Source organism: Molossus molossus, unplaced genomic scaffold (genome assembly GCF_014108415.1).
Source record: "Molossus molossus isolate mMolMol1 unplaced genomic scaffold, mMolMol1.p scaffold_m16_p_2, whole genome shotgun sequence".
Lineage (NCBI taxonomy): Eukaryota > Metazoa > Chordata > Mammalia > Chiroptera > Molossidae > Molossus > Molossus molossus.
Window position 1 is genome coordinate 34097319 of NW_023425355.1, and position 25599 is coordinate 34122917.

Below are 25599 nucleotides of genomic sequence, written 5' to 3' on the forward strand. Positions count from 1 at the left end.
CTAGAGTGACGCTGCCATGACCGGGGCTAGCTGGTAGACCTAACTAAATGAACAGGGCAGCCGTTGACCCTGACTGGCACGCGCTCGGATTGGTTGATTTTGGCATTGTTTTAAAGAAGACTCTTCTATGATTGGCCAGAAAGTCAAGCGGGAACCCAGAGGTGGTGGGTGGGAGGGGGCGGGGGAAACAAAGTTGTTACCCAGGCAACAGAGATACACAGAGCTCTGGGCCGTTTTCGGAGCCTAGCCAGCGACCCAAAAACTGACCCAGGTGAGGAACCCATACCTTACGTGGGGGAAATAAGGGGTTCTCAGATACTGTGGCTATCAGAGAAAGTAGGGAAGACTCTAGATACTTACAATGCTGAGAAATACTCCCCCCACCCTCAAAAAAAGCCACAAGTCGCAGATGATAGAACAGACCCTAAATTCTCCTGCCCTAGACACTCTAATCAAGAAGCTTTACTAAAACTCAGTCTATCAGGGTGTGAGTTAGAGAGAGGGCAGTTTTACCTACAGAGGATGGATGTGGATCGAATGTCAGATAGCCAAAGTGAACAAGGGCAGGCTGCCCAACTCCTTCACACCACTTACGCACTTATAATTGTAACACTAAATTGAGAGTGAAAACTACGTTTTCTTATGGGTAGATTTGGGTGCTCCAAGTGAGAGCAGCCACTGTACCTTGTTTTACACGTATAGGCATGATTTATCCTGGACCAGCACTCCTTGACTGGGATATATTTTTTAAGGGGGATAACACTGTTCTAACTAAAAAATTTGACCTGTGCCACTTGCTACTTAGACAATGTTCTGTGTGTGAGAACATAAAAAGCGGTGGCCTGAGGGTTCCAACGGACCTTGATCAGATAGATCCTTTGAAGAGTGATACGCAATCAGTCCACACTTAGTGGACTGGAGCGTACCATATAAAGACAAATTGTACCTGCCAAACCTGCTACTCATCAAGGGCTAATTGGGAAAGTAGGTCGCTGTCATCAGGTGAGAAATTGTATCACAAAATGAAATTTGAGTAAGGGGAGAGAAACGAATTTGACGAGAGAGGTAGGGATCATTTCTCCTAAGAGTTTTGTGTTGTGAAAGGATTCAAGACAGAGACTATTTCGTAAACAAATGAAGAAAACAGGCCTCTTGACTTGAGGAAAAATTTTCAAAATACCGACGGAAAATTTTCTGTCTCAACTCCCTTTTAGATAGAGGTGGAGTATAAGAGTAAAACAGAGAAACAGGAAAAAGTTATTGACAAGTGTGTTACGTTTGGCTAAAATAACGAATAAATAGAGAGAGGAAATATTAAATCAAAAGAGGCTCATTTCTTGACCTTTAGGTTTATGAAAAATTTCAGGTAGTTTCAAAATCATCTTCCATTAAATTATAATTTAATTCAGACATAGGCATAGATGATGTTTACTTTTGTGTTTTCAGAATAAATTTAATACAGGTGTTGCTAAATAAGGCATTATATAAATAAAGTGCAAAATAAATGCTAAATTTATTTAAGAGAGTAAATGGATTTTGCATACTTTGAAATCATTCAGCTATAAATAGTATTTTATGAAGGGGTATAGGTTTACCTATTAAACAAGTTCCCAAAGGACACTATTTGCTGATCCTTTATTATTCTGATTTTATTTACTATATATAGTTAAATTAATAAAATATCATTACTTTCTATGTAGTCTAAAAATTAATTTTCACTAATTCAACCTATACTTCTCTCCAATTAGTTCAAGTCAAACAGCCTTCCCTTTTGACAATGTGAATGGAGGCAAATAAAATAGAAAGCAAGACCCCAGCCCTCACAAACAAGTTACTGATATTGCTTCAGTGCCATGGATTGGGAGCTATCGTGTTTGAGTTTATCTTGTCCCTATGTTTTGGTAATGAACCGGTTTTGGAGCGTCTTTCTCTTTAGCTTATTGTGACTAGTACCAAGAGAGGTCCCCCAAACACATCTCTGTCTATGAAGGCCGTAAAGGCTCAGGTGGATATAGGAAAATCAAAGGCTTGTCTAGAACTGATTTTCATTAGAATTGGCCCAGCAAAGGAGAGTGAGACAAAAATAAAGCACCTAGAAAATTTATTTTCTAAATAATCAAATCTCAAATAAAAGATTTAGCAATATATATTTTCTAATGAAACCCTACTTAAATTTTTCTTGGTTTAAATTTATTCTTGGCCTATTTAAGTGGCAATGCCAGATTCAAACGTGAGCATTGTGTCTGAAAGAATATATTTTCAACCCTATACTATAGTACCTGAGTAGCCAAGACAAAAGGAAGAATATATTTCGAGGTACAAGGGTAGAAAAGTATAGGATATATTCAATAAGCAGTTCAGTTTTTAAATGAATGCAGATTACATGTAAGAGAATTATAGAAGGGAAGGGCATAAAATTAGGTTGGGGTTATATCCTGAAGGACTTTGATTGTGAGGCTCAAGATGAACTTAATATATATCAGGTTTACCAATAACAGCCCTATAAATAAATAATACTGCACAGTTGATATAAAGACATCTTGCTTTAGTTTTTTCAATGTTATCTGTTTGTGTCAAATGAGCTTTAATATACTTTAATAAATTTTAGTAAATTATTCATAATTTGTTAGACTTCTAAAAAAAGCTAGTAGAATCTTCATTTCCATTTAATTTGGAATACTTTTTTCAAAAATTCACATTATTGTTTTTTCTTTGAAATATTTAGCTATTTACAAAGTATTGGTGATTCTTTTGTTTCTCTAAATACAATATCAGCAAACTTGTCATGATTTGTTTTGTGTTTACAGATTATTATTACAGTTGATTTAATACAATTATTTTTGTTAAATTGCCAATTATATTTTCACTCCAATTTAGCTTAATATGAATCTATACTATTTTATGCCAGTATAACTTGGAATTTAAAAAGTCCAATTCATAATATGCTTCAGATATATAGTTACTATAAATTATTGTGAATGATTTGTTTAACAAACACATTCAAACATATACATCCCAAGAAGTGGCATCCTCTTCAAAGCAATCACTTTGGAAGTCTATCCACTTATTCTAATGCTCTTGTTACTGCTCAAATTATTTTGAAACTACTCTTTTAAAATTGCCTTGAGGACTTAGTGCATTCTTTTGAATATCCTCATAGTAACAAATCTTCATATTTTGAAAGTAGATGTGATATCTAGATATATCTAGAAATTACTCAGAGAGAAACCTGATTTGTAATCAAACTGAGTGAAACCATAATGATACTTATTTTATTGGTGATACATATGAAGGCAATTTCAAAATATTTTTTGAGCATTGATAGTATAATTTACATCAATGTATATAACCTCCCAAGGTGACTACTTTTAATATAACATTTGTATGAATTTAATCATGCTTAATTCAGTATTCATTGACTGCTGACGACATGCCAACTCCAGTTATTGAAGACATTTAGCCTACAGATATATAGTTTTCCCCTGTCCATGCTGCCCTGCCTCTCATCAAATGAGAACCAGACCAGAGCTCCTTTCCAGAATGTGAATTTAAAATTAATCTGCTTTCCTTAAATCCAGTATCCAGTGTACCCACTGAAGCATAGGCTTTCTTTGTAACCTGTACTGTGGTTGCCCAGGTGACATGAGAAAGCCTCTAATGCAAGGCTTGGTTCATTTTTTCTTTTCCAGCTGTGACTTTGAGCCCTACCCTATTCTAAACCTTCATTTAGCTGCCAACTCCCCCACAGTTCTCAAGAACTGGACCCTGCCTCCTATACCCCTACCTATGAATCAGGGAGCCACTTCACCCTGAGTAGGCCTCCCTGTAACCTCAACTATTCAACCTTCCTGCTGTGAAGCACTGCTCACATCCCCTAACTCCCTGTTGCCATGTTCCTGCCTAGCAGATGAGTACGCATGAATAGCAGTTCTGATTTCTATCTCAGACACTATATTTGGGAATTCTGAATACCCTTCTTCTAGGTTAGCTCTACTGGTTTCAGTTTATTCCCCTCTCAGCAGCTCACCATTGAACTCTCACAAGCCTCATCATCAAATATCTGTGGGTGTTGGCACTATGTGCCAGACAATAATATTTCTACATAAGTTTTCATAATTTAGCAAATTCTTTCACATACGTTGCATAAAATGACATCACAAAAATTTATAAGGTAGGTAATGCGGAACTGTTGAAACAATTTCTGCTGTATTTGTTTTTAAAAGTCTCACTGTATAATCTCAACTCAAAATGCTAATTTTATCATTGCATCTGATATTTGGATCCATTTTCCCCTTTCATTGTCAAAATTAGAAAATGTTTCAAACTTTTTGCTTTTAATGTTAAATAAACATTTAATGAACGCTTAATCAACTAGGACTTTTAAAATATAAACAGGAGCCTCTTTGTTTAATTTGTGTCAATTATTCATTTCTATAATGGACTACCAGACCATACTGTGAGAGGATATAGTTTTATTACCTCTTTTTTCATCTTTTCCAAATTAATGAGTTTCCTATATAATGAGTTTTATCATTAACTTATTCAACATAATTGTTAGAAGTGATATTCATGCCTAGAAAAATTAAATTTTTAAAGGACCAATAATAGCTAATATATGTTAAGTGCTTAATATGTGCCAGGCACTGTTCCAAGCTCTTTTACATCCTTCTAACAACCCTATGAGGTAGCGCTACTATTATTTTCATTTTATAGAAAAGGAAAATGAGGTTTTGAGAGCTTAAATGATGTGCCAAAAGTCACAGAGCTAGGAAGTAAATGATAGATAACAAATCTAGGCAGCATGACTGTAGAGTCCTTACTCTTAACCACTGATATACTGTCTTTATGTTGGATGTACAGGGCAATTTAACATCTGTTTCATATTCTTGAGGTCTTCTATAATCATTAAAATCAGTTTTATATTTAAAAAATAAAATTAAAATAATGGTAAAAAATAATGAGGCTGAAGGTTTGAAAGCACTATCTGCATGCAGATTGATTTTGACAAGCGATTACAGCAGTACACATTTGAGAATCCCTTCTGTATTCCTGTTCTAAGCATAATGCAAAAATTTTAGTGGGTCATTTAATAAAAGCACTAAAGTAATATTTCCTGTTAATTAATTTTATAAAATAATGTTTAAAATATCAGCAGAAATGTAGAACAGATTTCTATTATATTTATGCCTAAATCACTAACAATAAGCCTAATTTTACAGTCTTTATTCAGAATAGTTATTAAAGTCTGACACTTCCAAGGTTTTTAAAATCCTGAATTCCTACTCCAAATATAACTGTAGAGATTATTTAAAAGACTGATGTCTGGTTAGTAGGATTATAGGTAGTTGTAATTTACTTATTTATACTTTTAATTAATTATTTCCTAGAAAGTCCACAATAGTCTTATACAGTATCACTACTATAATCAGAAAAACAATTTATTTTGTGTGAACTTTTACTAAAGTCATTGAACCAACCTATTTACATTCTCAAATGGAAATATAATGCTAGGTATCATTTACGGTTAATTAAAATTTTAAATAAAGCAAAAGGTACAAGCCTACCTGAGGCAGAAGTGTGAAATAAGTTCTTTGAGTCATACCCTGCTAGAAACATTCTTTTTAGTTCCCTAAATGAAATATACAGCCTATACAGCATACATGAGACAGATAAAAAGGTAGTCTACACAAATATGTTTCTAAATAATGATATACATTTAATATGATACCGAATCCACTTTCTCTGGAGGTAGGCCTAATAATCTGTGTTTTTAACCAACTCCCCAGATAATTCTTAAGCACACTAAAACCCGAGAACCACTATAGTAGGTGTTCAATAAATGCTTGTTAAATTGAGCATGAAGTTTTAGTGAAGTAAACTGAATACTTGACTTTACTTGTCACCCTCAGTCTGTTATTCAGTAAAATACATATATATCTGAAGAACTTTATAAGGATTTTCAAGGAAGAACAGGAAATAATGGAGTGACCCAGGGAAAGAAAGTATATATGATAATAAAAACTTTATATCTTAAATAAAATAGAAAACTAAGATACCTCTTCATGATTATTTTCTTCCTCAGAATATGGAATTGGAAAATATGGAACCTGAATATATAGAAACTGAAAACATGGAATTAGACAATATGGAAACTGAAACTATTTCTTCAGTTTCAACTCTGCAAGCCCTCTCTAAGCTACTTTATCCTGAAGAAGAGGATGCGTTTGAGTCCGAACAGGTGGTTGTATACTTATAGATGAATTAGTTTTGCTGACATATGCTGTGAAACTGTATTTGAACAACTTGTTCCAACCTTGCTGTGGGAGTAAGGATATGTCATTTTATACATTTGCAGGTGGCTGTAGGGCTGATTACGTATTAGAGTAAAACCTATAGTACATTTCTAGCAAATGTAATTGTAATTTTTTCGAAACTACCTGAATGCTAAATAGGAAAAATTGTTCTGTAACTATGGTAGCAATAGCCACATTTCAAAGTGTTTGTCATTTATATTTATGGCCAAACAATGCTTGACAACCATTACAAAGTGTGATAGCTAGGATTTTAAAGCCTAGACAGTATTTCTATGAAATAAATAATTTCAACTAGACAATATTAATTATGCCACCCAAATCCAGCCCTTTTATTCTTTTTTATTTGTCTATAGATGAAAGCAGAACAGAAAATATTTTGAGCCAAATAAGGGGAAGAATTATCTGCAGCCTACTAAAATAGGCCTCTGGGTGCATGGTCATGTAGAGCTGTGGAATGTACTTACATAGTTGAATAGCATTTGAGGTCAGAACTGGTAACCCCAGCGAAGCCTGCAGCAATATGATGGGCTTTATTTTGAATAGGAGAGTTCTATGAGCTAACCTTTGGCCACTCCACCGTCACTGCCAATATTCCCAGTATAATCATAATACTTTTATGTAATCCTCTCCTCACCCCATTCTTCGTTCTTCTACTCCTTAAATATCAGCAAAACTTGGCTGGGCTAACAGACTACTTAAGTCAAACATAATTTGGGGCAGAAATCTCATTCTGTAGCAGAATATATCTATTTTCTTTCACTTATTTTAATAAAGCTTTTTTATTATTGTGACTAGTTTACCATCAACAAACCATCTCCAATGAATATGCGTATCAGTTTGCTCCTCCCAAAATTCTTTTTTTTGCCATAGTGTGGAAAAACAAGTATAATCTAAAGAGGCAGCAAATTTAGTGGCTAAGAATGACACTAGATTTAGCTTCCACTTTTCGGGAAGAGCTTAGGTGGAACACCATAGAATCAACTAAGACATGCAATGGAGCCAGGATCAGGAACCAAGAAATTTGAGTAAGGGAAAAGTCTTAGTAGAGTCCCAAAATGAAGAAAAATCAAGATGTTAATAACATATTGAATATATACAACATATAAGATACAGGAGAAAAAGTTAGGAGTAGGTATCAATGAAGTTGATAAGGCAAGCTCATTTTTGCTTCCTTAGCTGAAATAGAATAATATATGCTGGAAAATGTGGCATTATGTCAGCTACAAGAAGTATATTAAGTGTTTGAAAAACAGTGCTCTTGAACAAAGGGAAGGGGAACTTGTATTTGGAACAGATTCAGAGATAACGGAAATATCTTGGTAACAAAGACGGTTCCCTTTGATGCTTAAGTTTGAAGGTGTTTATTTACAACTAGAGGTATTTCTCAGCTAAAGATGATAGCCTATTGAGAATAGAGAGCCTAGGACCATTTTACCAAATTGTACAATTGGTAGAAGAAAATTACTATGATAATGTATTATTCTGTATATCTGGGCTATAAGCAATTTTGAGATAATTGGTCATTCAGACACCTCAGTACAAATGTCATTAGAGGGATATAGAATTAGATTATCAGAGCAATAGGAGAATAATTCATGTTTTTAATGAATTATTAAATTTTCCAGGAGAGAAACATATTCCCCCCACCCACATGTATTAATCTTGGGAACTGTAGAATGATTACAAACAAGTGTGATGTGTGTTTTTCTTTGTTGTTGTCGTTGTTTCATATGTTTGTATTGATTTTTTAGAGAGAGAGGAAGGGAGAGAGAGATGGAAACATCGATGTGAGAGAGCTACTTCTATTGACTGGCTCTCCACAGCCCCCACTGGAGACTGCAACCCAGGCATGTGCCCTGACTGGGAATCCAGCCAAGATCTCGCAGTCTGTGGGATGATGCTCAATACACTGAGCCACACCGGTTGCAGAAGAGTGATGAGTTTTTTTAAAATACACTCTCTGAAAATAGCATTAGCACTGTTGCATACACATTGTTTCATTTATACTATCCCTACCATGAGTTGTGAAGAATCTGGGAGATTGGGAAGAGAGTATGACTGCTGTTTGTTCCTTCGTTTGTTTTTAACTTAAGAGGATCTTAAAAATTGCGGGTAATACTGTTCACTACTCTTCACAGACATTGTAACAAGGATGTCCTCAATCTCTTACATATTGCAAAGTGGCATAAATTGTAATGATAAATTGTTCAGATAATTTGACATGGATTCACAGTAAAGGCTGACATGATAGTCTTATAGAAAAGAGTTGCCAGGTGGTTTTTAATGTTTTTATTACCCTGATCCATCTTTTCACTTGAACATTTTTAATCATTTATTTTCATTAAGTTAATAAACTGAAACTCCCCTATGATTTTATATACTGATCCAATTATTACTCTCGATGGAGAGCATACCAATTTTTGTCAGAAATGTTCATTTTTATTTCTACAGATTTTAATTTTTTCATGGAAGGAGGCACTCAGCAAAACAAGAGGTCCTCATGTTCCAAGAAATGTTTTACCCTGATTGACTATTAGTATTCCAGTGATTAATAATTTAAGAAAAGCACTACAAGTTTATATGACCTTAGTGCTTAAAAAGAAAAAAAAAGTGTACAGAATATTTTCTTGGGATTTTCATATTAAAATGTCTGTAACAGTTTAACCACATATATAACACTTTTGAAACACCTTTTGGAAAGGAATAGTTACTGTTTCAGAAACTGTTGACATGTTATAAATTAATTTCTGATTTATAACTGTCAGAATAGTTTAGCATAAAAAGACTCAGGTGAGCTTTTCCACCAGCTTTCAAGCACGACTTTAATTCTCTTGCCCGAACAGGACATTAGAACTTTCATACATGTCTTAAGTCTTGGGAAACTAGTATAGGGGCCTGAAAAAGAACAGCTAGAGGTGCTTGTTTGCCAAGATCCAAGAAGATAAGAATTTTTTGACTGCCAGCAGTGGAGTGAATTGGAATGCAGAATGTGACATCAACAAGAACAATTAGTAAAAAAAAAAAAAAGAAAGAAAGAAAAAGAAAAGGGAGGCATTTTCTTCAAATATAAAAGAAACCCTGAGAGGGACCAGTGAAGTGGTTGCCACTACAATTATGGCATAATAAGTGTTATGCTAATATGAAAAAGGAAAGCTGTTCTTTTACTGGTGCATCAGAGGCAGTCCTGGGGAGTATGTATGCTTATGCAGAATATGGCAAAATAAGCTTGACCTTGTATGAAGACTATAGTGGTTCAGCACTTATTAAACACTATTAATTTGGGATTGCTGTTTGAATTCACTAGTTCAGTAATATGAAGTGGTGGGGTGAAGCAGTGTTTCATACACCCAGTGGAAAAGAAGTAAAAACTGAAATCAGGACTTTTGAATGAGTCATTTGATGTCTAAATACTTAGACTCCAGTTAGTGGTTTATTTTTATTTTTATAAAACTTTCCCAGCCCTGGTGGCTCAGTTGATTGGAGCATCAGCCCATACACCATACATCAATGTGGGTTCCATTCCTGGTCAGGGCACATACCTAGGTTGTGGGTTCGATCACTGTTTGGGCATACATGGGAGGCAGCTGATTGATGTCTCTCTCTTTCTCTCTCTCTCTCTCTCTCCCCCTTTCACCCTCCCTCCCTCCCTTTCTCTCTCTGTAAAATAAATAAACACATCCTCAGGTGAGTATAAAATGGCAACAACACTTTCCCATACTTCTATCCCCTACCTAACTCTGACCAGATACTGCCAAAACCAGAAATGTCGATGCTCTGATACTAACACTTGGTTATGACCTTCAAAGAGATGAATGTGGCTTATTCCCCTGTCCCCTGAAATCCATAATTCAGTGAGCTGGAACTGAGGATTTGGTCTATTCAAAGATAAATTCTACCTTAGAGTCTATTAAACCAAATACTTTTTGAAAGACAAGAAAAACACATTCAAAATAATACTTGACATCATCTGACTTTCTGTTGTATAACAACTATGGGTAATTAAACTGCAAAACTCAATTAAATTTTAGATGGAAAGTTTATTAATTTAAAGCACTACTGGTCGCATACATTAGACAAGTAACGCAAAAAGTTGAACTTTTTTCTTCTTCCAAGGCTAATTGTTTATCTGCGATCGGAGCCATGGGTCCTGGGGATATTGGACCACCAAAACTAGAAGAGCATAAAGGTAAGTTATTTAATAAAGTGTATAGGCCAAATAATTAGTACAATATTTTTTTGAGAACAAAATTATATGGAGAATAATACTAACATTAGCACTTATTAAAGATGACCTCAAATAATTGTGGAAATGATGAAGTCATTTACATATAAAGATGCTGCTTTTACTCTACTGTTGCAGGTAAGTTGTGTTTATAGTAGTGAAAATTAATTTACCTTGAGTTATTCACATTTTGGTATATTTCTTGAGATAAAACCAACAAAGTCATGTAGGGTTAAATAACTTACTACTTGGAGTCTAGTTACCAAGGTGCTTAGCCTCTTCACATTCTAACCTGCTATATTCTGGCAATTTCACAGAATTTATTCATTATTTTATTCAATATATTTATTGAGAGTCTATTATGTACCAGGCAGGATCATCTCTGAGATTACAATAGAAATCAAAATAGAAAAGGTCGCTGCCCCCATTAAGCTGACAGTCTTTTGCAGGAAAAAAAAAATACATAATTTTATCTTATATTGAAATGCTTACAAATTAAAGCCCATGGGGTGACTTATATAGTCATAGTTTCAATAAACTGAAATAAGTATATTTGGGTGCATTCCCAGCATTTGGCCTATACATTGTTTACAGAGCTGAACATTTTATACATCTTTTTAAATTAATTAATTAATTAATTTTGTTACAGATGTTTTTTCTTTCCCTCCATTGACACCCTCCATCTTTTTTAACAAAAACGTTTTTTATTTTTAGATTTAATTTATCTCTATTTTTGAAAGTATCACCAATGTCCTTCCTTTGCCCCCCATTGACTCCCTCCTCCCTGCTCCCCTCCCCAACCCCACCCCACCCCTGCCTTCATTGCACTGTTGTCTGTGTCCATTGGTTATGCATCTATGCATATAAGTTCTTTGGTTCGTCTCTTCTTACCCTTCCCACCCTCCATCCCTCGGAGGTTTGTCAGTCTGTTCCCTACTTCCATGTCCCTGGATCTATTGTGTTCGTCAGCTTATTGTGTTCATTATATTTCTCAAATAAGTGAGATCATGTGGTACTTGTCTTTCTCTGACTGGCTTGTTTCTCTTAACACAACACTCTCCAGTTCCCTCTATGTTGTCTCAAAGGGTAAGCTCAAAGTGTAAGGGATCTTTCTTTCTTTCAACTGCATAGTATTCCATTGTGTAAATATGTATCGTAGCTTTTTGAAATATATGTTTTTATTGATTTTTTTAGAGAGGAAGGAAGAAAGAGCTAGAAACATCAATGAGAGAGAAGCATCGATTGGCTGCCCCCTGCATGCCCCGTACTGGGGATCCAGCCAGCAACCTGGGCATGTGCCCCTGAACATAGGGGTGCATGTATTCTTTCTGATTGGTGTTTCAGGCTTTTTAATATATATTCTTAAAAACTATAGAAGGCTCTAATTCTGTTGGTCATAATCACAGTTACCAGAAGTTGGGCAAGGAAAGGAAGTAAAGTTCTCTAATCAATTTATCTAATTGTAAAAGTTTTTGTATGAAAAAAATTAAATAATGGATAAAAATGAGGTCTGAGGGGATGATTTTAAAATTTCAGTTATTATTGCTCAAATACTCAAGAGTTCATTTTCCTCATTCAAGAGACATTCACTACATGGAAGACTAGTTTAAGTTTGGATATACTTCTGTGCTGTCTGTATTTTTAATAATATAGATCTAATAATCTCTCAATTCTGAGAATAATTAGTCATATGTAAAGTGTTATGTTATAACTCTGTAATTAGGCTTTACAAAGCCCATACTAGACAGAAGCAGATAATTTCAAAAAATTAAAAACCTGACAATCAGGTGCATTTGCTAAAGATGCTTAAAAGGACTCCAGATAATGTTGCACATCTAATCTGACTCAATTTGCTGACCTAATAGTTGGAACAAATGTAAGCTGGGTTTCACATGGCTATTTACATTTAAACATTTAAAGACATGTAGAAACCTAGGCACATGCTCAGTTCTACATAATTGATAGAGAGTTTCTTTAAATCCCATATGTACATGAAGAAAATACTGGATTAAAAAATAAGCATTTTAGGTTATTTTTAATTGATAGTATATTTTAAGAATTATTTTATAATTAAATGAAAAATGTATCAAAGAGCCCAACTGGTGTTGCTCAGTGGATTGACCATCATCCCATTGACTGGGAGATCCCAGTTCAATTCCCGGTCAGGGCACATGTCCGGACTGCAGGCTCAATCCCTAGTAGGGGTGTGCGGGAGGCAGTCAATCGATATATCTCTCTCACTTAAATGTTTCTATCTCGCTCTCTTCCTGTATCTCTAAAAAGTTAATAAAAACATATTTAAAAAGAGAAAAATGTATCAAAGAGCTTTTATATAGTAAAATGCAATGCAAGATAAGACATTACTACCTAAATCAAAGTGATTGTTTAATTTGTTCTTTTATATAAAAATATTTTACACATGATTGTATTTATGTTTTGGGAAAAATGTGTGTTGCATATATATTATATTATATATACAATGTTATTTTATATATTACATATATATTATGTTATTAGATGTGTGTATGTATTCATATATATGAAAGAGAAAGAAAGAAGGAGAGAGAGAGAAGGAGGAAGGGGCGGAGGGAGGGAGGGGAGAGAGAGAGAGAGAGAGAGATAGGAAGCTATATATCTGAATGATATCATTCATTATCTCTGGGCAGTTAGATTGTAGATTATTTTATTTTATTCTATTTGCTTAAATGTCTTTTTCAAATTTTTACAATTATTATTACAATTCTACAATATATTGGTTGTGTATTTATTAAACTATTTTTAAAATTCTTTTTCTTTATTGCTTTTAGAAAGAGAGGAAGGGAGAGGGAGAAAGAGAGACGCATCAATGAGGGAGAACATCAATGACTGCTTCCTGCATGCCCCTCACTGGGGATCTGGCCCACAACCTAGGCATATGCCCTGACCAGGAATCGAACCAGCCACCTCTGGGTGTATGGGTCGATGCTCAACCACTTAGCCACACCTGCCAAGCTTATTAAACTATTTAATCAGTTGTTATTGATTTAGGGTTTTTTAAAACCCAAAATCAATCTAGAGATCACAAATAGAAAACGTTTTACTCCAATGATCTCAAACTGAGTGTTAAGAACAGGTGTGATTTTTCAGGGGAAAATTGGCAACAGTTCAGCTTTATCTTCTCTTTCTTTACAGTCATCACTCAAACCAGTGATGAAACTAGTGAGACCATTTGGAATTCAGAAGAAGTTCCAGAAGGATCAGAGCACACTGACAAGTGGGATGCTAGAGAAATACCAGAGTAAGTCAAATGATGCCTGGAATATTTTTAAGGGTTTAAACAAGATGTGTCATCTGATACCATTCTATTTTTGACAAGATTCATAAAAGTGACTTCTACCACATAAAAGATAAAACTACAGTGACACACAGAAGGCACGTGTAATTATTTTTTCCTTCTAACGCAGAAACAAACAATAAAACATAAGACTTTCCTTTTATTTATTATCTAACAAAAAATAAAAAACACAGTTTTTTACATTATAAATTTACATTTAATGTCAGTTTCTTGTATAATGTGGAACTAACAGGAAGAAAATAGCCTATTCAATTATAAACATTCATACAAACTAAATTATTATACCATGTTTATATGTGAAAGATATGCTTTTAATTACTCAATGTTCCACATTGACTATGACTATAAAACTGTGTCCAATGATTCAAACACCCTATCCTTCTATCTTCTAAGTCAGTTCGAAAAATAGAATCAGTAGGAGACTTAGATAATTAACTGCAAAGAAATATCCAGCTTTAAAATAAACAATGTAAAAAATTATAGACCTCATAGAAAACACTTCAGTCTACATCTTAATAATGAAGAAAGTAAATTTCATGTCATGTTTATACAGAATACACACATCCACATGAAAGATAAGAATTAAGTCACTCATTTGTCATATTGTCTAATAAATGTCAAATATCTCTATGTGATAAGCTCCAAATTTGAATAAACTCTCACTTTTTCTGTTGTTTGATATTATGTAGAAAGAACATCCATGAAAGCCTTACAGGTATAAGTAATTCATTCAGAATATGAAGAAAATGGCTTTTTAAGATTTTTAAAAAATCTATGTTTTCTGTCTTATGCAATCATATTTCAAATGTCCCAATGGGTGAAGAGGAAAATGAGTAAAGAATGTGGACAGACAGTTAGCAAAAAAGAATAACTAGCAACCAAACAAAAAATAATAAGGGCCGGATCTAAGTCACTGGACTCAGGGAAAAGCATTAGTCTTTTTTTGAGAGATTTTTGATGGCAGATTTGATACTTGATTAGATATAATGAATGAGAGGAAAGTGTAAAAAATGATCTGGAAGTTACTAGCTTGGGTGAGTGGGTCAATAGTAAGGCCGTTAACTGTAACTGGGAATGTAGGTGGAGGGAAAGTGATGAGTTTGGTTTTAGATGTGTGGACAGTGAGGTGCCTTTGGGACCTCCAGGCAAATGCATATAGTAGGCAGTTGGAGAACTGCTTCTGAAGATGAGAAGAGCAGCAGCTAGAGCAAATCTATTTGGGAATCACAGGCTTATGGTTCAGTACCTTTCTATTTTGTTTTAATCTGGCTTCATCTTTGTAAATACCTGATATATGTTATAGTCTATTAAGAAATAAATGCCCCATATTAAATGGCTACTTATTGTTAGTCTTGTCTCAACTTAGAAAAATCTCTTTTTTTATTCCTGGGCATTCTTATTTGCCAGTGGTCAAAGTTCAATATAGTCATTTAGTCTTCATGTCCAGAGATTTACCATTTCTTCATCAGAATAGAATTAATTACAAAAAAAAAATCATTTGTAAATGTTTGGTACTTAATTCCATCTAAAATGATAGGGTACATTATGGCTGGGTGCTTCTATAAAACATCCTGTCTCTAAGGGCCCAAGTTTGGGGCCAAAGAAAGATTTGTGAATTGTCATGAGTGAGGTGAAATCTTTCACTGAATTGAGAATTCTGTAAGACTTATTCTAAACATAGTGAAGCTATGCTGACTACATACTCCAGTATTTCTATTGCATAATTTTAGAAATGGAAAAAAGAGATCATTTAATTCAAACACATACCTTTCCATAAATTGTAAAAATGTAGAAGCCAAGACTCCACAACTTTGTCACTTGAGCAAGGTCACACAGTTAATGACAGAAATGGTACTAAACCTGGATTCTACTTTGTGGTTTAAATTTAGCAGAGGAGAGTTTCTATCCATCAAACCCTATGTTATAGGCCCGCTCTTTTTCTAAGCCATTGTTTTCCTGGAAAGTACCTTCCCTTTTTCTTCTACATTGAATCTTATTAGACTCTTATTAGAAGTTTCCTCAATCCATTTTATTTGTATAGCTCTAAAACATTTAAGCTTCATTTTAGAAAAGAAATATATATGATATAAATCCTGCTTTACAGTGTTAGGCATTTTTTACTGAATTTCTAGACTCCTATTCCTATTTCTTTATGTTTTGCTATATGGCTGAAAAACTGCAAATATTTTATTTATTTCGTCTTTTTATATTATTATTATTTGTTGTAATGGCATGTTCTTATATGTGTCTAGTTTTCTGCTCTATGACAGGATATGTCTCTTTCATTTGAGTCTCTACATCAATGACTTTTTTCAGGTATGAAATCATATACAAACAGCAAGTGGGAACTGAGGATATGTTCCTAGGATTGATGGAAAAGAACAGTTCAACAGCGTGTTGTGAGGATCTAATGGTAAGCTTCTCCCCTCTTCCCCATTTTCCTTATGACCATTATAGCTACATTGACTGCCTGTTATATACATAACACTATGGGAAAGGCTGTAAACTCTTTAAAAATAGTGATTGCTATGTTTCAAGTACTAAGGGAATAATGTGACAGTTTAAATTTGGTAAACATGTACAAAATAAACTAACCTTACACATGTGGATAAGATTTACAAATAAACATAACAAACTCATATGATGTAATATACTATTCTGGTACTATTAAAACTGCCAAATCTGATTGGGCTGAATTTCATTTATCCTACTTCTATCTTATGCATGTTATCTGATTGGTTAGTAATGTCTCATGAGTTGACAGGCAATCCAAATGAATGAAAAATTTCCTTCCTTGAATTTGTCTTCGCTCTTATGTTTGTATTTCTTTTAATGATTTGTTTTACATTGGGAAATTTAAAAAGGAATTTTTTCTTAATATTTGGAACTTCTGATATAAAATTCTAAAAAGACATCTAAAGTGTAATTTTCCTCCCTAATCCAAATGATACTATGCCATATTGGAGAGCATCTTTTGTGAAGCCACTGTTTCTATATAATTACAATTGCAACACAAACAATATCAATTGAAACCACTTTATTTTTGCTTATTTGAGCCTCATAATGATCTTGTTGAAATTATGGGTCTAACCAAGAGTGTAGAATGCAACTCATTTTGACAACATACACTAGTAATTTTGGTGCTGAGACTTTATTTTTTGAGATCTGGAGCTGTTCATATATCTTTTCCCTTCCCTCTCTTACTATACTGTTCAGTATAGAGTCCAGAAGTCCCCATAGGAGATGCTTAACGGTTTTTTTCCTTAAGAAAATGATAAATCAAATCTCTTTATTGTCTGAATTTCAGGTTTTTAATTATTAGCATGATCTAATATATTCAACTGAATCAAGTAACAAGTTGGGAATAGTGACTTTAAGTACCTCATGAGATTTTTCTAACTTGAATGAATTAAAGTTTCAAGTGATCTTGATGTAATCATCTCCCAGGGTTTTAGTGGTAATATTCAAAAAGCTATCCTTAAATACTGTAAAATTATGTTTTTGATGTCTAGTATTAAGGATTGCTCTAAACTTTGGAGAAATTCTAGGCCCTAAATAAATGAAACGGTTGTGGATCGTTCCATTGCTCTCATGAAAATTGCTAGTAGTATTAACGATAAAGGTATACCAAATTACAAATCTTGGAAACTAAATCACACACACACACAAATCTACACAGGAAAATAAGACTTGACGGTAGCGTTTAACATGGGTCCTCCCACACTAATCCAAACCAGTAAAAGGAGCCACAACTGATGGAAAATCAACACTGACAGGAAAAATTTGGCATGCTCCAAAACCCACTGAGACAGCCAAAATGGTGAAAGAAAGATACAAATGCCAAATGAAAGAACAAGATAATTCAACAGAAGATTAAATAAATGCAAGGGAATTGAGCAAGATATCAGAGGGAGAGTTCACATTAATAATCATGAGGAAGTGCCACAGCATGAGTAAACATATAGAAGCATTGAAAACTGACAATTGGAAATGAAGAATGACATAGAAATAAAGAACACATTGGAAGGAATAACTAGCAGAGTAGAGAAGGCTAAGGATTAAATCAGTGAATTAGAAGACAGGGTAGAAAAAATTGCCCAGAGAACCCCCCACCCAAAAAATAAAATAAAATTAAAACAAGGAAGACAGCCTAAGGGAACTGTTGAACAATATGAAATGTAACAACATCTGCACATAGGAGTTCTAGAAGAAGAAAATGAGCAAGGATCAGAGCATATATTTGAAGAAATGGTGACGGAAAACTTCCCTAACTTGATGAAGAAAAAAGGCATTCAAGTTCAAGAAGCACAGAGAGCCCCAAGTAAGAAGAACCCAAACAGACCAATACCAACACACGTAGTAATTAAAATGCCAAAAATTAAAGACAAAGAGGGAACCCCAAAGGCAGCAAGAGATAAACAACAAGTTACCTATGAAGGAACCCCCATAAGGTTAACAGCTCACTTCTCAACAGAAACACTACAGACCAGAAGGGAATGGTATGAAGTAATCGAGGTAATGAAACCAAGGTTCTGAATCCAAGACTACTCTATCCAGCAAGGCTATCATTCAAAATAGAAGATAAAATAAAGAACTTTCCAAACAAAAAAGAAAAGGCTAAGGGAATATGTTGGCACCAAACCAACATGCCAAGAAATGTTAAAAGGACTGCAGTAACAAGCAGAAGAAATAGAAAGAGAAACATAACCATAATAAACAAAAATGGTAGTAAGTAAGTACATATTTATAATAACCATAAATAAAAATGGTTTAAATGCTCCCATAAAAAGACACAAAGTAGCTAAAATGGATAAGAAACAAGACTCATATACATGTTGTTTACAATAGACCCACCTCACAACAAAAGACACACAGAGATTAAAAGTGAAGGGATGGAAAACATTTTACCAAGCAAATGGAAAGGAAAAATGGGGTAGCAATACTCATATCTAATAAAATAGACATCAAAATGAAAGTCACAACCAGAGACAAAGAAGGCCACTAGATAATATTGAAAAGACCTATCGAACAGGAGGATACAATATTGGTAAACATACATAACCCAATATAGGAGCACCAAAATACATTTAAAAACTTCTGAAGGGGTGAAAATGGAGGCGGAGTGAATAGAAGCTATGCAGATGATCTCCCAGGACCAAACGAGAATTACAACTAAAATTGAGACAAATCCTCAGAAAAAAGCAACAGAAAAGCAGCAGGACAGGGCCATATAACCAGGGACACTGGTAGGATCTGCGGAGGCTCAAGAGGGTGGCGGGCTGGGAGCCCACAAATAGCAGCAGTCTTAGACGTGAGCAGTGTCCTTGGGGGATAAAGACCAAGCCGCTCTGGAGCTCAGAGAGCTGGGACAGAGTGCTAAAATAGCCATAGCCACTAAACTGGGGGCTACGGCAGAGGGAGGGCAGACTGGGCAGGAATTCTATGGGGGCACCTGGGATTTGGAGGGCACTCAGAGTTTTTGCTGAGTTGCGGACAGAAAGGATGGTGGCCAGTATGTTTCTTCCCGAGGCTGTGAAGAAAAGCAGCATCCCTCTACCACCTTGGAGATTCAGCCTTTCCAGGTGAGGCAAAGAAATGCAAATTGAGGCTCATTAACAGCCAGCATCTCTCCCACCCTCTGGAAATCCTCTTATGCAGAACATCAGAGCTACACTTCAAGGCACTGAGTAACTGAGACTTCTAGCCACCAGGAAAAAGCTAGAGGATAACTGAAACTTCTCTGGGCTTGCAAATCTACCCAGGAAAGTAAGACTTGACAGTGGTGTTTAACATGAGCCACCCAGGTTCATTCAAACCCAATACAGGGAGCCACAAACAGCAGAACACAAACACCTACAGGGGAAATTTGGCAGGCTATATAACCCACTGAGATAGGCAAAATGGTGAAATAAAGAAACAAACCCCAAATGAAAGAACAAGGGAACTCGACTGAAGATGAGATCAATGAAATGCAGCTAAGCAAAATATCAGAGGTAGAGTTCAGAGCCATAATCTTGAGGAAGCTCAATAGCATGAATAAGGACATCAGCACCATAAGTAAAGATATAGATACATTGAAAACCAACCGAGTGGAGAGGAAGAATGACATAGCAGAAATTAAGAACACATTGGAAGGAATAACCAGCAAAGTAGAGGAAGCTGAAAACTGGATCAGTGAATTAGAAGACAGGGTAGAAAAAATCAACCAATCAGAAAACCAAAAAGAAAAAAACAATTAAAAAACAGAAAGATAGCTTAAGAGAACTGTTGGACAATTGCAAATGTAATAATATTTGCATCATAGGAGTCCCCGAAAAGCAAGAAAATGGCCAAGGGTTAGAGAATATATTTCAAGAAATGGTGACAGAAAACAATTTTAACTTGGTAAAGGAAGAAGGCATTCAAGTTCAAGAAGCACAGAGAGCCCAAAGTAAGAAGAACCCAAACAGGCCCACATCAAGACCCATAGTAATTAAAATGCCAAAAATTAAAGACAGAGAAACCTAAAGGCAGCAAGAGATAAGCAACAGGTTACCTAAAAATGAAACCCCATCAGGCTCTCAGATGACTTCTCAACAGAAACACTACAGGCCAGAAGGGAATGGCATGAAGTGATCAAGGTTATGAAAAATGAGGATCTGAATCCAAGACTACTTTACTGAGCAAGGCTATCATACAAAATAGAAGGACAAATAAAGAGCTTTCCAGACAAAAAAAAGGCTAAGGGAATATATTAACACCAAACCAGCACTGCAAGATATGCTAAAACGACTGCTGTAATTAGTAGAAGAAATAGGAAGAAAAAATAACCACACTAAACAAAAATGCCAATAAGTAAGTACATATTAATTATCACCTTAAATGTGAATGGTTTGAAAGCTCCAATAAAAAGATGCAAAGTAGCTGATTGGATAAGAAAGCATGACTCACATATATGTTGTTTACAAGAAACCCACCTCACAACAAAAGACTCACATAGGTTGAAAGTGAAGGGATGGAAAAACATTCTTTAAGCTAACAGAAATGAAAATAAAGCTGGGGTAGTAGTACTCATATTTGATAAAGTACATTTCAAAATGAAGGTCATAACTAGAGACAAAGAAGGCCACTACATAATATTGAAGGGATCTATCCAACTGGAAGATGTAACCTTGGTAAACATATATGAACACAATATAGGAGCCCCAACATATATTAAAAATCTTTTGGAGGACTTCAAAGGAGAAATCGACAGCAATACAATCATACCAGGGGACTTCAATACCCAGCTGACATCACTGGATAGATCTTCTAGACAAAAACAAACAAACAAACAAACAAACAAAAAAACAAGGAAACACAGACTCTAAATGAAGCACTAGATCAAATGGATTTAAAATATATCTACAGAGAATGACACCCCAAAACTGCAGAATTAACATCCTTCTCAAATTCACATGGGACATTGTGAAAGATAGACCACATGTTAGGGCATGAGCTAAGTGTCTACAACTTCAAGAAGATGGCAATAATATCAAGCGTCTTCTGAGATCACAATGACATGCAACTAGAAATCAATTGCAACAAGAACATGCAAAGATATTTGAAAACATTGAGGCTAAATAGCATGTTATTGAACAATGAAAGGGTTACCATAAAGATCAAAGAAGAAATGAAAAACTTCCTGGAAACCAATAAAAATGAACACACAACAACACAAAATCTATGGGATGCAGTGAAAGCAGTTCTGAGAGGGAAGTTTATAGCACTATAAGCCTAACTCAAGAAGTAAGAAAAATTTCTAATAGACTATCTAACCTCAAAACTTAAAGAACTAGAAAGCAAACAAAAGAAAACCCCAGAGCACGTAGAAAGAAGGAAATAATAATGATCAGAGCAAAAATAAATGACATGGAGACCAAAGAAACAATTTAAAGGATCAATGAAACAAAGAGCAGGTTCTTTGAAAAGATAAACAAGATTGATGGACCCTTAGCTAGACTCACCAAGAAACAAAGAGAGAGAACTCAAATACACAAAATCAGAAATGAAAGAAGAGAAATAATAATTGACACCACAAAAATACCAAGGATTGTTAACAAATATTATGAACAATTATATGGCAACAAATTCGACAATCTTAGTGAAATGGACAAATTTCTAGAAACACACAGTCCCCAAATACTGGACCAGGAAGAGATAGGAAACTTGAGCAAACCAATAACAACAAAAGAAATTGGAGATGTAATCAAGACTCTCTTGGCAAACAAAAGCCCAGGCCCAGATGGCTTCATGGGGGAATTTTACCTAATATTCAAAGAAGAACTGATACCCATTCTCCTCAAACTATTTTAAAAACTCAAGAAGAAGGAAGACTTCCAAACTCATTTTATGAGGCCAGCAGAATTCTAATTCCAAAACTAGAAAAACACACTACAAAGAAAGAAAACTACAGGCCAATATGTCTGATGAACATAGATGCCAAAATCCTGCACAAAATACTAGCAAATCGAATCCAGCAATACATCAAAAAAATTATTCACCATGACCAAGTGGGATTCATCCTGGGGATGCAAGGCTGGTACCATATTTGCAAATAAATAAATGTGATATACCACATAAACAAAATGAACAATAAAAATCATATGATCATATCAATAGACGCTGGAAAAGCATTTGACAAAATTGAGCACCCACTTTTGATAAAAACATTCATCAATCTAGGCATAGAGGGATCATATCTCGACATAATAAAGGCTATATATGAAAGACCTACAGCCAACATTATACTCAATAGTCAAAAATTAAAAGCATTTTTCTGAAGAACAGGAACAATACAGGGATGCCCCCTTTCACCACGCTTATTTAACATAGTACTGGAAGTCTTAGCCACAGCAATCAGACAGGAAGAAAAAATAAAAGGGATCCAAGTTGGAAAGGAGGAAGTGGAACTGTCATTAATCACAGATGACATGATACTATACATAGAAAACCCCAAAGACTCCATCAAAAATTTACTAGACTTCATAAATTAATTTGGCAAAGCAGCAGGATACAAAATTTACGTCCAGAAATCAATGGGATTCTTATACACCAGTGAGAAACTCACAGAAACAGAAAATAAAAAATCAATCCTGTTTACCACTGCAGCAAAAAAATTAAGATACCTAGGAATAAACTTAACCAAAGAAGTAAAGGACCTATTCACAGAAAACTACAGGTCATTGAAAAAAGAAATAAAGGAATATAAAAACGTGGAAGCACATACCTTGTTCATGGATTGGAAGAATTAACATCATTAAAATGCAAGCTATAGATTCAGTGCAATCTCCATTCAAATACTAACAACATATTTCACAGAACTAGAACAAATACTTCAAAAGTTCATTTGGAATCAAAAAAGACCCTGAATAGCCACAGCAATCTTGAAAAAGAAGAACAAAGTAGGAGGGATCACAATACTCGATATCAGAGATATGAGAAAGCCATAGTAATCAAATCAGCTTGGTAGAGACACACGTAGAGGCATATAGGTCAATGAAACAGAACAGAGAACCCGGAAATAAACCCAAGACACTGTACTCAATTAATATTTGACAAATGTGGCAAGAACATACAATAAAGTAAAGACAGCCTCTTTAATAAATGGTATTGGGAAATTAGGACAGCTACACGAAAACAAAACAAAACAACAACAACAAAAAACTAGACCACCAACTTACATCATATACAAGAATAACTCAAAATGGATAAAAGACTTAAATATGACTCATGAATTCATAAAAATCATAGAAGAAAATGTAGGCAACAGAATTTCAGACATCACACACAACAGAATTTTTACTAATAGAACACCTAAGGCATGAGAAACAAAAGAAAAATTAATACATTGGACTCCATCAAACTAAAATGCTCTCCATAGCAAAAGAGACAAGCATCAAAATGGAATGGGAACCCACTATGTGGGAGAGCATAAATGCCAACGATACATCAGATAAGGGGTTAATTTCCAAAATATATACAGTACTCGTACAACTCAACAAAAGGAAGACAAAAAACCCAATTAAAAAATGGGGAGAGGACCTAACTAACTAGACACTGCTTCAAACAGGACATATAAATGTCCAAGAGACATATGAAAAAATCCTTAACGTCACTAATCATCAGGGAGATGCAAATTAAAACAACTATGAGATATCACCTCACACCTGTGAGAATGGCCGCCATTAACAAATCATCAAACAACAAGTGTTGGTGAGGGTGTGGAGAAAAGGGGACTCTAGTGTGCTGCTGGTGGGAATGCAGACTGGTGCAGCCACTGTGGAAAACACTATGGTGTCACCTCAGAAATTTAAAAATTGAACTGCCATTTGACCCAGTAATCCCACTTCCAGGAATATACCCTAAGAAGCCTGAAACACCAATCAGAAAGAATATATGTACCCTCATGTTCATAGCAGCACTAATTACAATCTCTAAGTTATGGAAACAACGTAACTGTCCATCAATAGATGAATGGATCAAAAAACTGTGGTACATATACCCATGGGAACACTATGCATCTGTAAGAAAGAAAGATATTGTATCCTTTGAGATGACTTGGAGGGACCTGGATAGTATTATGCTAAGCGAAATAAGCCAATCTGAGAAAGACCAGTACCACATGATCTCACTTATTTGTTGAATATAGGGAGACATAAATGTTTCATTTTATTAACAGTTAAACTTATGGTTGACAATTGTATGTCTACCAGTTCAGAATTCATATGTTCAATCTTTGAAGATTTAGTGAATACTACTACATACCAGGCACTGTCCTAAGTACTAGAGATACAGAGATAAATAAGAAACAGTCAATTATCCTTAAGGAATTTTCAGTAAAGGGGATGGGCCCCTAATACATCATTGAAGTTCAGTATGGTCAGTACATATTTAGAGGCATATATCAGGTACATGGTGATTTAAAGATGAAAGGGATCAACTCTGTTTGGGTAGATAGGATTTCTATGGTGGACACCATTCCAAGGACATTCCAAGCAGAGGCAAGAGCACATGGGTGGTAACCAGGCATGAAATAGCATGGCCTATTTGAGTAAGCAGTGAATATGAAAATAATAAAGAATAATTGTGGATGGTGGTATACTGGTAAGCTGATGCTCAAAAACAAAACAAAACAAAACAAAACCACCTCATTTGTAGCTTGAATTTTATCCTGTAAATATATATATATATATTTTATCCTCACCCGAGGATATTTTTCCATTTTTTGTACAGATAGAGTGGGAGGGAGAGAGAGAGAGAAACATCGACGGGCCGGGGACAAACTGCAACCGAAGTACGTGCCCTTAGCGGGAACCGAACCCGGGTCTCTCCGGACCGCAGGCTGACGCTCTAACCACTGAGCCAAACTGGCCAGGGCTATCCTGTAAACATATTAATGATGACATCTACTGTCATTGTTTAACCCCACTGGTAAGACTCAGATAGAAGAGGTTGTTGACCCCATTTCAAGTATTTCTTCCTCCAATTTATAAGTGTATTATTCTTGTTGATAATGTGGCATTTTCTCACATTTAAGACATAATCAATTTGTAAATGTGCACTTATTTAATAACAAAAGAAAATAGGTATGCTACATTAAATGTACGCTTTGATTACGTGATGCATCCCAATATCAGAAACATTAAAATGCAGGGAAATTTGCAACTTAGAGTTGACTAAATATGTTACTTGGATCCTGGACCTGGTCT

The 25599-nt window shown here is 35.0% G+C and overlaps 1 protein-coding gene across 1 annotated transcript in view; it reads left to right on the plus strand.

Moving 5' to 3' along the window:
* Positions 1 to 208: 208 nt before the first annotated feature.
* The window catches only part of DNAAF6 (dynein axonemal assembly factor 6), a 59318-nt gene continuing 33927 nt past the window's right edge, over positions 209 to 25599 (plus strand). Inside the window, exons 1-5 of the mRNA XM_036271682.1 lie at positions 209 to 271; positions 6083 to 6238; positions 10428 to 10500; positions 13708 to 13813; positions 16187 to 16283. Of these exons, the coding sequence (XP_036127575.1) occupies positions 6086 to 6238; positions 10428 to 10500; positions 13708 to 13813; positions 16187 to 16283 (429 nt within the window). The 5' untranslated portion in view covers positions 209 to 271; positions 6083 to 6085. The remainder of the gene's footprint in view (positions 272 to 6082; positions 6239 to 10427; positions 10501 to 13707; positions 13814 to 16186; positions 16284 to 25599) is intronic.